Source organism: Mastomys coucha, unplaced genomic scaffold, assembly GCF_008632895.1.
Source record: "Mastomys coucha isolate ucsf_1 unplaced genomic scaffold, UCSF_Mcou_1 pScaffold11, whole genome shotgun sequence".
Classification (NCBI taxonomy): Eukaryota; Metazoa; Chordata; class Mammalia; order Rodentia; family Muridae; genus Mastomys; species Mastomys coucha.
Window position 1 is genome coordinate 6,849,382 of NW_022196893.1, and position 11,961 is coordinate 6,861,342.

At 53.3% G+C, this 11,961-nt stretch overlaps 1 protein-coding gene across 8 annotated transcripts; it reads right to left on the bottom strand.

Annotated features, from left to right (window-relative positions):
• Positions 1–279: 279 nt before the first annotated feature.
• Puf60 (poly(U) binding splicing factor 60) lies at positions 280–10,875 on the bottom strand. 8 transcript variants are annotated; one of them, XM_031346805.1, is made up of 12 exons: positions 10,725–10,816; positions 7,466–7,567; positions 5,676–5,771; positions 5,482–5,571; positions 4,546–4,596; positions 2,358–2,519; positions 2,179–2,271; positions 1,850–2,063; positions 1,576–1,766; positions 1,289–1,424; positions 852–1,087; positions 280–725 (listed from the first exon to the last, which is right to left on the bottom strand). In XM_031346805.1, exons 1-12 carry the CDS (start codon positions 10,785–10,787, stop codon positions 426–428), a joined length of 1,734 nt encoding a protein of 577 aa, XP_031202665.1. In that variant the 5' UTR covers positions 10,788–10,816; the 3' UTR covers positions 280–425. The 8 variants fall into 8 exon arrangements, with proteins under 8 accessions (XP_031202665.1, XP_031202682.1, XP_031202693.1 ...); XM_031346822.1 differs by having other exon boundaries at positions 285–725; positions 10,764–10,854; XM_031346833.1 differs by having other exon boundaries at positions 285–725; positions 7,466–7,564; positions 10,764–10,852.
• Between the last annotated feature and the right edge of the window lie 1,086 nt (positions 10,876–11,961).

The following is an 11,961-nucleotide window of genomic DNA, read 5'->3' on the forward strand; positions in this document are numbered from 1 at the left end:
CAGGTGTATAACTTAAGATTCCAGACCGCCCGCAAAATGCTCTCTTGGTCCTGGATCCTACAGGTCCAGACTGCTTTCAGCACTATTCACGTGAGCGAGGGCTGCAAGCCAGCACTCCCCACAAATGAAGATAAAGCAATGCCTGTCCACCTTGGTCCCTCCTGTTCCATCCCCCAAAGCATGTTTAACAACCTCCTTGTCACTGGTGTCTTAGAACACAGATAAGACTTTCCACACACAACCAGCCCGGGCCACGGGACCAATTTCAGACACAGGGACTTTAGGGCCAGCAGTATCTGCATCTTTATGTACACTACCGGGTGGGCTGGGCAGAGTGCCTGGTCCCAGGGACACACCACTTTTAACACTTTATAAAACCCAAAGGAAGTAAGGGGCAAGTGCAAGTCCAGGAAATGAGGCCAAAGTCACGCAGAGAGGTCGCTGTTATCAAAACGCTCCTGGTCATACACTTCAGCCACCACCTTGCGACCACCAAACCAGCGCCCATTGAGGGCCTGGATGGCCTTGTGAGTCTCTGAGGCCATGGAAAATTCCACAAAAATCTTGACGATGATTTCTGCATCTTCCTCTTCGCCCTGTTTTTCTTGGTAGATAATGACCCGGTTCACAGCACCAAATTTGCCACACTCCTCTGTCACCTCTCCCTCCAGGTCATCATCGATGTCCTTGGGGTCCACCATGTTTCGGAGAACCATCACTGTAGACTGTAGGAAAGACAATTGAATAATGTGACTCTGGGAAAGATGACTGAATGCTGTGACCTATCAACTACGACATCACATCCACACTACCCTAGCAGCACTGGCCCTGGCCCTGGCCCATCTACCTACCTCCTGTTTTCTGAGTAGCTTTTGCATGACCATGTGGCGAGCACTGCTGCCAGAGATGCTCATGTGCTCCTGCTCACTCAGCATCTCTGGCCGCTCTGACTCAGGAAACAGCTCCTCCTCTTCCTTCTCCTTCTTGGGCTCCAACAGACCCAACGTTGGAGGGCTGGCTAGGATGGGGTTCACCACTCCCACAGAGGGGATGGTGACCGGAATAGGAGGGCGGGCTGGTGTCACACCTGCAGCAAAACCAACCAAGTTTAATAGCCATACATATACTCTCCTTCTTGGGAAGGAGTAGAGAGATGGTTGGCTATAGCCAGCCTGCCCTGGGTTCAAGGTATTACACTGAAGTTTCAAGTATGGGTTGGGAAACTGAAGGCAGACTCCTAGAGGAGAGGGGAAAGGAATGGTGGAGAACCTGATCCACTCAGACTCACCTGTGATGACTCCAGGGGCCTGGGCAGCCATGACAGCCTGGGGTAGGGCCCCTAAGGGCTGGGCCAGTGTCAGTGCTGGGGACACTAGTCCTGGTGTGGCTAAAGTACCCAGCACTGCTGCTCCAGCCACTGCTTCCTGCAACCAAAAGGCAACCATAGTCAATTTCTAGTCTGTTTTCACAGTCAGTTTTTAGTTTCCACCCAAAACCATCTAAAGAGCCAGTTCCCGAAGGCTGAGTGGGTCTGTCCACCCACTGTCAAACACAAATCACTGCACCAGCTCTCACCTGAGCTGTAATCTTGGCTGTGGCTGCAGCTGCGGCCACAGCAGCAGCAGGCGGGAGACCTCCAGGCGTGGCAGGTGTTAGCAGGGGCATGGGGGGTGTGACGGCCTTGCCCACCCTCAAGTACTGGCCACCCAGATCAAAGAGGTTCATGGAGGACACAGCATCCTGGGACGACTGGGCCTTCTCATATTCTGCAGGGCAGGATGAGCAGTGAGAAAAGCCAGCCCCAGTACGAGGTGGGCTCCCTCTTCTCCTTGGTCCTTCCCAAACTCACCGATAAAACCATAGCCCTTGTGCTTGCCGGTTGTGGGATCCCGGGCCAGCGTACAAGACTTGATCTTGCCAAAGGCTTCAAACACACTCTTGATGTCATCATCAGACAGGTCCTGATGTACAGAGGCCACGTATATTCGGTTGAAAGCCCTAGCCTCCTCAGCCAGCTGGTCTATGATAGGTTGGGCTTGTCCGATGTTGCTGGGTCTTCCCACCTGAAGAAGGTGGGGAACAAACATCAGCCTAGGCCTGTGGTGACTGCTTGTATGTATGTAGATTCATAAAGCACTCAATTACTCTAGGCCCAAGACCAAACTTTCTTGTCCTTACCTTGATGTTCCTGCCCCCAAGCATCACAGAGTTCATCTGCTCCAAAGCCAGTTGTGCAGCTTCTGGGACCTCGTACTCCACAAAGGCAAAGCCCTAAACACAGGAAGGTGTTATAAGGCAAGGAAAGCAGATAGAAGGGCAAGCAAGCTAGGGCACCAGGGTAGCTCTGATCTGCTTACCTTATGCTTCATGGTAACGGAATCCCAGGACATATCGATGCTCTTGATGGGGCCAAAGGGAGCAAAAGCCTGGCGAATAGTGTCTTCTCCCAGCTCATAGTAGATGGAACCCACATAGACCCGGCACATGATAGCCAGTGCCCGCTGCCGCTGAGCTGCCATCTGCAGCAGGACAGAAGGAGAGAGCCACTGGCTTGTCAGGAAGGTGGGAGACTCAGTAACCCTCTCCCATCCTGGCCCACCCGCCCAGCTCTGCTGTGGGAAGGACTCCCCACGCAGCAGTCAGGTGCAGGCTGGGCCCTTGCAGCCAGGGTTTAGGGGTCATCAGGACCCCACCCTGAGGAAGGCCAAGCCCAACAGCAGGACATGGAAGTACCCAGCCCGCCCAGGTCCCAGACAGACTTTGGCAGCAGAGCTGACAGGTGGACAGAAGGCAAGGCTGAATGACCTATATATAATTCAGCCCACTTCTGCAGTCTGGAGGCCAGGTACCTGGGCTGGGCTGGGAGATCCTCCCACTAGCCCAGCCAAGTATTGGGACAGAAGAGGGAAGGAGGAGCTGTCCAAGCCAGACACACCTACTGGCATGGAGGCCAGAAGAGAGGGTGGCAGAAGACAGGGCAGCTATTGCCCAGAAGAGATCCCAGGGAAGGAATTTGGGAGCCCAGAAAGGGGCTCTCTGGAGAGAACAAGGAGCAAGTGCTCATGCAGGGAGACATAGGTAAGGACTCAGTGTGCTCTATACTTCCCCCATCCCAACACCTCCCACAAAAAAGAGCTGCTGGGAGCATATGACTGTAGCCACAAGAGCTGGCCCAGGTAAGAGCATTACAAGGCAGCAGAGAACCCAATGAAGAAGCCTCAGGGATCCTTAGGGCTGGGAAGCTGGCAGGACTAGCAGTGAGCTGGGCCACTGTAATGAGGGACCACCCATGCCCTGGGAAAGGTTCCTTCCAACACTTCATAGATATGTCAGACAAGGGGTTCTAGAGCCACAAATAATGGCCCATGGGCCAGGGCCTTCCTCGTTAACACAAACAAGGGCTCCTCTCACCCTAACAAAGGTCCCAGTGGCAAGAGACCAATTTACTTCTTCAGACATTAGCAGACCTAGTACAGCCCAGTCTCCCTAAGAGAGAGGACTAAGGTCTACCAATACAACTCATCCAGGTGGGGACTATCTTTCCTCATACTAGGAGCTCCCTGAATTTGGGACCATTCCTTCAAACTGGCTGCTAACAAGCCTCAGGCTACTCTCCAGATGAAGGGCCCCAATGGTAGAGCCACCCCTTCTCTAAGCCCCACACAGACATGAAGCCACATGTCCTCCAGGTCACAGTTTGACAAGAGAGTGCTAAGTCTCCCCTTCAAGGTGAGACTACCCAACTACAGGTCTCTCTGACCATATCTCCCAGGACTCCACAGAGGGTCAACAGCTTCCTTTCAGACATGCTTTCCAGAGTAGACAGAGTATGTCTCAAATGTGAGGGCAGGGGTGGCCGTCCAAGTGGACACCCCAGAGAAAAGGCAATGTCTTTCCCACAGGATATCCCCAGGATAGGGCCTGGCCACTTCAACTTGCCTCTGGGCAAGGAAGAGCCATCTCCTTCCCAGACTCCTCTGCTTAATGTAGCCATGGCCATGTGACCTCTACCCCCTGCTGAGAACTAGACCTATGTCCCAAGTTATTGTTTGCCCTTCCCTCTCTTGCTCACTCAGGCCCCAGCCCCCAGCCCCTCCATCCATCCTCCCTCCAGAGCATGATGGGGCCACAGTTAGGACCCTTCTCTTATCAAGGAGCTTGACCCCAACCCAAGAGCCCGGGCAGCCTGGAGACTGTCGGAGCTGGAGGCCCACAGGTACATCCCCCACATGGGGTGGCAAGGCACAGATGAGCCTGGCATTGGCAGCTACCCTCCCTGGCTGGCTGCCGCGGCTGCCCTCCGCAGTTACCTGGCCGGTTAGTTTTAAGGTGGGCCCTCAGAGCAGATGGAGGCCTCCCCAGGGGCGGTCCTGGGGTGAGTGCCCACACCACTGGCCCCACCATGCCTGGCGCTCTGCTGTGCTCGTCCAGAGCTGGCGGGCAGGGCCGGCCAGGGGAGCAAGGTCCCCAGCAGTGGGCTGCACTGCCCCCCTCTAGCCCTGACTAAGGACATGAGCCCCAGAAGAAGTGAGCATTTCTATTGACCGATTGCAAAGGTGAGAGAGGATCTCCAAAGCCCATTGTCACTGCTGCCATCTGAAAGACAGTAAAGACAGAGTTCAGTCTGTTGGAGCCGAGCAGTCTCCCGCTCTTGTCAACACCTCACGCAGACAGCAGCAAGGCGCGGAGTCCCCGCCCTGCCAGGGAGGCCCGCCTGCCTTCCCACACTGCTGGCCACTCTGGCTGGTCACTGGCACCTGCCCAGGGGGGCTTCAGAGCCCCAGGTGGCCCGCCCCACAGTCTTTGCAGCAGGACCGGCGAGGGCAGAAGGAAGGGAGTTAGGAGAGGGATGGACAGAGCACAGTGAACAGCCAGTATGAATGTCTGAGGGTTGGACATGGGGGTGGGGAAGGCTCAAGGCCCAGGAACCTGTCAGCTTTCCATAGGCTTCTTCCCATAGATATCACAGCCTCCAGTCTTAGAGTAGGGCCCAGGGGAGCACACCCCTAGACTGCCCCTTCAATCGAGGGCCCCAGGGATAAAGGCCTGACCATAGGGGCAGGGAGGATCATAATCTACATGCTGCCATCATGGCTGTACACAGCCTGGGTGACAAGGGTGTGGTAAGACCCAGAGGCACTAGTGGGAAGACCAAGAAGGAGAACTGGGCAGAGCTACAGAGAAGGAGTGGGAAGGGGGTGGAGAAGGGGCCTTATCAAGCAACCAGAGGAAAGGCCAGGCCAATCATGCCTCAGAGAGGACCCTGGTGGTCCAGAGAATGAATCTTGAGAGTCTGAGAGTGATAACACCTTCTGGGGGCAGTCGGCCACAGGCACAGGAGGAGGCAGAGAAGAGGAGGAGATGGTGGAGGTAGTGGGGAGGGGCAGTGGAGGCTCCCTGGCCCAGGCTGGGCAGAAGGGCCTCCAGCAGAGCCAGCCCCAAGACAGTGGCTGTGGCGTGCAGGAGGGTGGTAGGGCTCACCTGCAGGTTGGTGAGCTGCTGCTGCTGGTGCGCGATGGTCTGTTTCACCAGCACACTCTTGATGCTCTGCTCCATTGCATATTTCTTGGCCTGTAAGAGATGGCAGTGAGGAGCACTGGGGGGCCCAGCCTGCAGGGGATAGCCTGCCTTTGCAACCCTGGTTAAGCAGTTGTGCCCAGGAGATGCACTCTCACCTTCTGGAGGGCCTCCTGCTGCTCGGGCGTCAGGGGAGGCAGCCCCAGCTTGGTGCCTGTGCTTTGCCCATTTTCCATCTTGATGGATTCTGTGCCCTGGGGTAGGAAACAGAGGAGTTGTTCAGCAGCAAACTCAAGATTTCTCATGTGGTCCCAGAACATATAAGGCAAGGGACCTTCCCTCCAATAATACCCACTTTAGCCCTAAAGACATTCTTTCAAAATATCCCTACAGGGTGGGTGAGTGTGTGAGTGTGTGTGTGTGTGTCACCCCTCAGTTCATGGGGGCTATAGCCTACTTCCATTAACCAAGCAGCACCCTAACCAAATTTGTGCAGAACAGGCAGTGCTGGTCAGGGGGGAGAGCTTGACACTCAAACACTACTAGAATTGTGTTTAAGTTCCTATCAAAGCCATTTCCAAGTTGTCTATAGGAAAGGGACACAATCATGTAAATAGGGAAAGCACAATATCAGAGCCAACACACCCTGGAGTAATGGGCAAAGCCAACCTATGTAAATACTAGTTCAAAATACCTCTGGTTACTCTTCTAGGCTTTAAGACACAACCTTTGAGAGCAACAGCAGAGAAAGAAAGCCCGCAGCATAGGAGTAACAGCTAAGGACTAAAACACAAAGAAGACAGGCCAGGTCTGACTGACTCAAGCCCCATGGACCCCACCAGGGATGCCAGAGTGCTGAGTTTCTGTTCAAGGGTCAAAAGGTAGGAAGTTTAGAAGGCTCCTCTGGGGCAGTCTCAAGAAAACCTAAAGTCCCTCAAGAGCTGCCAATGGATGGGACCAAGGGCTGCAGTCTGGCTCATGCTAGTTCTGTCCTCTGCCCTCTCAGCTGGCCCCAAGCCTACAAGACTGTGACACTAGAGTAGGCTGTCACCATGGAAATCAATGCCAGTTCTTCTCAGCCCCCTAGAAACTTTTCAATCTCTTCTTTGTCTTGGTGAACAAAAGGCCCTTCTCCCACCAACCAACAGCATACTGGCCAGTCAGGACAGAGTTTCAGCCCCCACAACTTCTCAAGATCCACTGATGCATACCAATATCTCTGTCTGCACCCCCCTACACACACACACACACACACACACACACACACACACACACACACACACACACACCCCAGTCAGTGCCTGGAGGGCCTAGCCAGAGGCCACTACAGTATCTTGTTGAAACCTTCTGGGACTCTTGTGGAGGCGGGAATAAAGAATCTATCACCTAGCAACAACAGAGCCCAGCTTCACATCCCAGAAGATTTACTCCCATGGGCCAGTAACTAGAGAACAAAATCCATCTATACCCACCCATAACTCCAGAGAAGCATGCCCAGGGGGTGGGGGTGGGAGTGGGGGTGGGTCCCCTAACACACATGTGCTTTTGACTTACATGTTATTTTGCTGTTTTACTTACATGAAAACAAAGAGCTAAAATGGAAATCCCCATTTCTAGCTTTAGACACAACACTGCCATTCTGAAGCAGAGGTTCTGCACAATGCTAATGGCTCAGAGCCAGCACCTCCGAGGGCTGACCATATTTATGCCCATCATCCCTAGCTCCTCCCCTTGCTTCCTGTCTAGCCAACTGTCAGGCCCTGCCAGGCTTGGGCTAGATGGATTCTCACAGAAAAGAAACCAAACAGAAGCAAGCTGAGGAGGGGCAAGGCTAAGCCCCAAGATTTCCTTCATCCAAATCTCCAACTTGGCCCAATCAGGTCTCGCTAGGCCCAGAAATGCACTGGCAAGCAGGCAGGAGAGGGAAAATCATGTTTAAGGTTAATACCTGTGGAGGTTTCCATTTGTCTCCTGCTGCCACCACTGCCGCCGCTGCCGCTGCAGCTGCTGCTGCTGGCTCTGACCCTCCTCCTTGTTGGCCATTGACCTGCTGCAGGCAGGAAGGAAATATAAATATCATAAACCTACCACCCAGACCCTCTCTCCTCTTCCAAAGCTGAAGGTTGCCTTCCCATCTAGAATATGGGAAGCTGGGCAAGGGCTTAAGAAGGTCCACTGAGTATTTAGCCCAAAATCAGTCCCACCTTGTACTGCCCTTATACCCTCTAGCCTGCCAGCACATACAAAGCTTCCCAGGATACCAACAGAAAGCAGAGCAGCAGCTGGGCCAGGCCCAAATTGACAGTCTCCCAGCAAGGGACAAGAAGAAAAGGATAGAAGCAAACAGTGCTTCTAGCAAGCAAGCTCAAGGCCAAAGAAAGCCACCCTTTTCTGCTGACAGATTGGGCCAGATTAGATGACCAGCTCTGTGTCCTCTCATCCTTCCCAACGAAGCAGGGACACTGCTTCCATCACTTGGGCTAGGCCTCTTAGCTCAACATTTTTTGCAGTAATTCCATGAGCTCTGGGCAAACCCAGCCTCCCTCACCCAGCAGACAAACTGTCCTAGGATGACAGCTGAGCTTGGCTCTCACCATCAGAAGGGACAGAGTCCCTTGTCCAAATGCAGCCCTCAGGAGATGGAGCTCTCATCAGCCTGTGGTATGGTCCCTCAGGTAGAGGTAGGCAGTATTCTCAGGAGTGGGATGATGCGATGGAGGCCCTGAAACCCACCCCGACTGCTCAGAAGACTGCAGGAACAGGAGAGTGTGCTCACCCTTTGGTAGCATCAATCAGCTAAGTACATGAGCCACAAGGGTCAAAAGACATGAGAGAGATGGTTGTGTCCATTCTTTGAAAGCCAGAGGCTGGCAATTTGGACAGTCTCTCAGGTCATCAGGCTACTGAAGGAGGGACTGGCAGTACAACGTAATGCACTGCGAAGATCTTGTGATGGAACTGGAAACTATGGCTGACACAGCCTATATGCAGAGCTCCTCCTGGTGCTACCAACCTGAGTGTGCACTACTATCTGTCTTTGCTCCTCTGTGACTCAGAAATGAGCACACTAGAGTGATGGTGACTCCTGTGGCAGAGGCATCCCCACAACAGAGGCTGCTACTCAACACCTACAGTGAAAGTATGCCTCAGGCAATAGCCAGACACCAGTGAAGAATGCTGACCCTGGGGCACTCGCATAACTCTCTGCCTCTCCAAATGAATGAGTAGCCACCCAGGGACAGGAATAGTGCTGAAAGCAGCAGACAATGCATGTGCACAAGTGCAGAGAAAGCTCACCTGTGGACACTACATAGGCCAAACCACCTGATTTAGCCCATTTCCCCTCAGCAGAGAGTTCTCCAATACAGAGTCTAAAATTCTGTTCTAACCAGTCACTGGGAGAGCCTAGAGAAAACTATCATTTGTTATCACAGCTGGTCACTAATATGTATCTTAGCTGTGGTGCATCAAGAGAGGGAAAGATCCCTTGAGGGATTTATTTGCTGCTGAGTGTCTCAGGTATACAAGCCAAGCTCTGCCCTTCACCAGCTCAGAATAAAGAGTTATTTCCATTATAAAACATATTGAGTAACCTGAGTAAATCACCTAAGATCTAGTCCTGAAGCTCTTCTTGTGCAGGGGCATGGCCTATTTCTCAAGCAACAGCGAAGATTTACAGAATCAATTTCCATGAAGTCCCTTATGTCTCTGCATATGGAAAGTGAGCCACAGGTTCTAGCAACATTAGTACCATTGAGAGCAGTGCCAGACCCCAAGAATAGGACCGGCTGAAGGATGCTGTCTTCCATCCATCAGGTCCCTTCACAGGGTGTACTGCTACTTCCTGGGTAGCCAGGCTTGTACTGAGCACTGTAGATGCAGCAAAACGAGAGGAGGGATGGGGGGGAGGGAAGGGAGAGAGAGGAGGAGTGGGGAGAGACACAATTCTCGGGGCCTCTTGGTCAAATGCTGGCAAAGACTATTCTAGCTGCTTACATGGTGAGACTTAACTGCTCGTGACCATCTCAATAATGACACTACCTGTCTGACATCGGGCTAACCTTTTCAGTCTGCACGAACTAGGGGCTACCCAGAAATAAGGTATCCCCTCTCCTCCAGTGCTGTTCCATGTATTTTATACTCTGCCCTCCCCACCTCTTCTATCATCTGATAGTCACCTAAGGGCAGTCACCAAGTCCTCAACTCTCTGGTTGTCTTTATGCAAACACCATTTACACCAGTAGCTTCAAACAGTGGAGCATTTTTTTTTTTAAAAAAGGTAGCCCCAATGTGAATGATACATATTAGATCTATCTGTCACAATCTGGAGCAAGTGCTCCTCTCCCAATACGAAGGTGTAGTTCCCAGCTAAGGCTGAGGAATGACAGCCTGTGTACACTACTTGACCCTACCATAAGTCTGGCCTCCTGGCACCTGCTTAAGTGGTCTCAGACCTTGCCTAATCCTTCTGAATGAGGGTAGCGGCTAAAAAAAGGCTGGATGGCAGTGGGGTTAGGTTCAAGAGATAAGTAGTTCGTAAAGTAAGTGGGGAGGAAGACTTGCAGTAGTCATTCCCAGAACATTCACGGCTGACCAGGGGAAATGCTGAGCAGGGCAACACCAAGTTCAAGCCTTTGGAGTGTCCCAGCACAAGTCAAGGGGTTAGCAAAGTCAAATGACGCCCACCAGACCAGTGACCGAGGCAGCCACCGACTGTCGCGTTCTCCACTGAGCCAGGGACAGAACGACTGTCTGGATGGCGTGTGGGGGTCGGGGGGAGGGGAAGGATGTTCTTCCCCCTCCTGCGAGGTAACAGAATGGGAAAGCCTCGTCTGGGCACCAAGGCGTAGAGCGAATGCCAACGGGCCCGCCCCTTCCGCGTCCCCAATACGGGGCGTAATCGCGCAGGTCTGGAGCAGGCACCAGGGCTCCCCTAACGCCACCGGACGCCTAGACAGCCGTCGCCCAGCCTCAGCTAAGAGCGCCGGCCCAGCCCGCAGCCGGCCCACCCCGCCCAGCTGCCGGAAACTGGAGTCCCCGAGCCGGAAGCTGCAGTCAAGCCACCGCGGCGGCCACAGCCGCGCGCTCCCGCTCGCGCTCCGCCCCGCGTGCCGGGGAGCACAGGGAAGTCCGTACGAGGTCCGGTCAGGCCGCTGCGCACCCAGGGGCCCCTCCGTACCCTGTCCCAGCCTACGGCTCACTCCTACCAGCTGACGGCCGCCGCCGGCCGCGAGGGACTCACTTACGAGAGCTATAGTCGCCGTCGCCATCTTGCGTCCGTCGCGGCCGCCGCGCGCGCCACAAGCCTCAGCCCCCTGCGCAGTCTCGCGCGATCTGGGCGTCGGACGCGGAAATCTCGCGATAGACGGCGCTAGCTACGTGAGCGGAGCCCGGAACGCATTTCCGGGGCGGAGCAGACAGCGAATGTAGCGGATGAGGATTGTGGAGTGGAGACCTGGAGAGCCCTCCCTTGTTCGGGGGAGTGGGGGGTCAACATTTTTTAATCATGTCCATCTGCCTATTTTACCAGCACCCACTTTCAGTGGAGTCCACTCGCTGAAAGCAGGAAAGGCCGATTCCTTCTCGACTCCGTTCGTAGACCGCTGAGACAGAAGACAAAAAGACTGATGCATCGTCTTTGCATTGTCCATCAAAAGTCAGGAGTTCTCATTTATTTTGAAATATGATCTCTTTCCTAATGAGAAAATAGCCTTTTAGAGCGATTGACATGCAGATGGCCCCAAAAGATGGTTCCCTAGCCAGTCCTGTGGGCGTAAATGCGCACGTTACTCCCCAAGCCCCGAGCTATGTGTAAATCTATATATTCATTGGGCAGTGTGAGGAGCTGCTCTGACGTTTGTTTGCCTTGAGCTGCACTCAGTACCAAGACCCTAGGCTGCCTGCAAGACACCAACAAACACATCTGCAAGCTCAAGCACCTTCAACCTACACCAGATAGCCATTCTGTTTCCCATCCCTGAGTTTTTCAGAATTTAATATAGAGATCTTTAGCAAAATATATGGCAGAATGTTTTCCTCCCCTTTGGGACCCCATTTAAACAGGAAAGAATGCTATTGAAAGCAAAGCCTAAGTGGGCAGAGAAGTGGGATGCTGGGGAGCCAGGGGGGAGGGCCTTAGACTGATTTGTGATGCCTGTGTCTAGAATTCTCTGAAAATGTGCAGATAGGGAAAAAAAAAAAAAAAAGTAGGTGCCTCCAGACTTCTATCCCTACTACAGGATTCTAGTTGTTCTGGCTCTGCCAATAGTGGCTGGAAATTAGCTCCACTCTGGGAAAGAAGCATTGAGACCCAGCCTAGCATCTCACTCTTAAGCACAAGTGGCCAGCCAGAATCACCAAGTACAAGAGCATGAGAAGAAACCAGGACAACAAAGGAAATAGAGGAACAAGAATAGAAACGGAGGAAGCAATATCAAAGATACC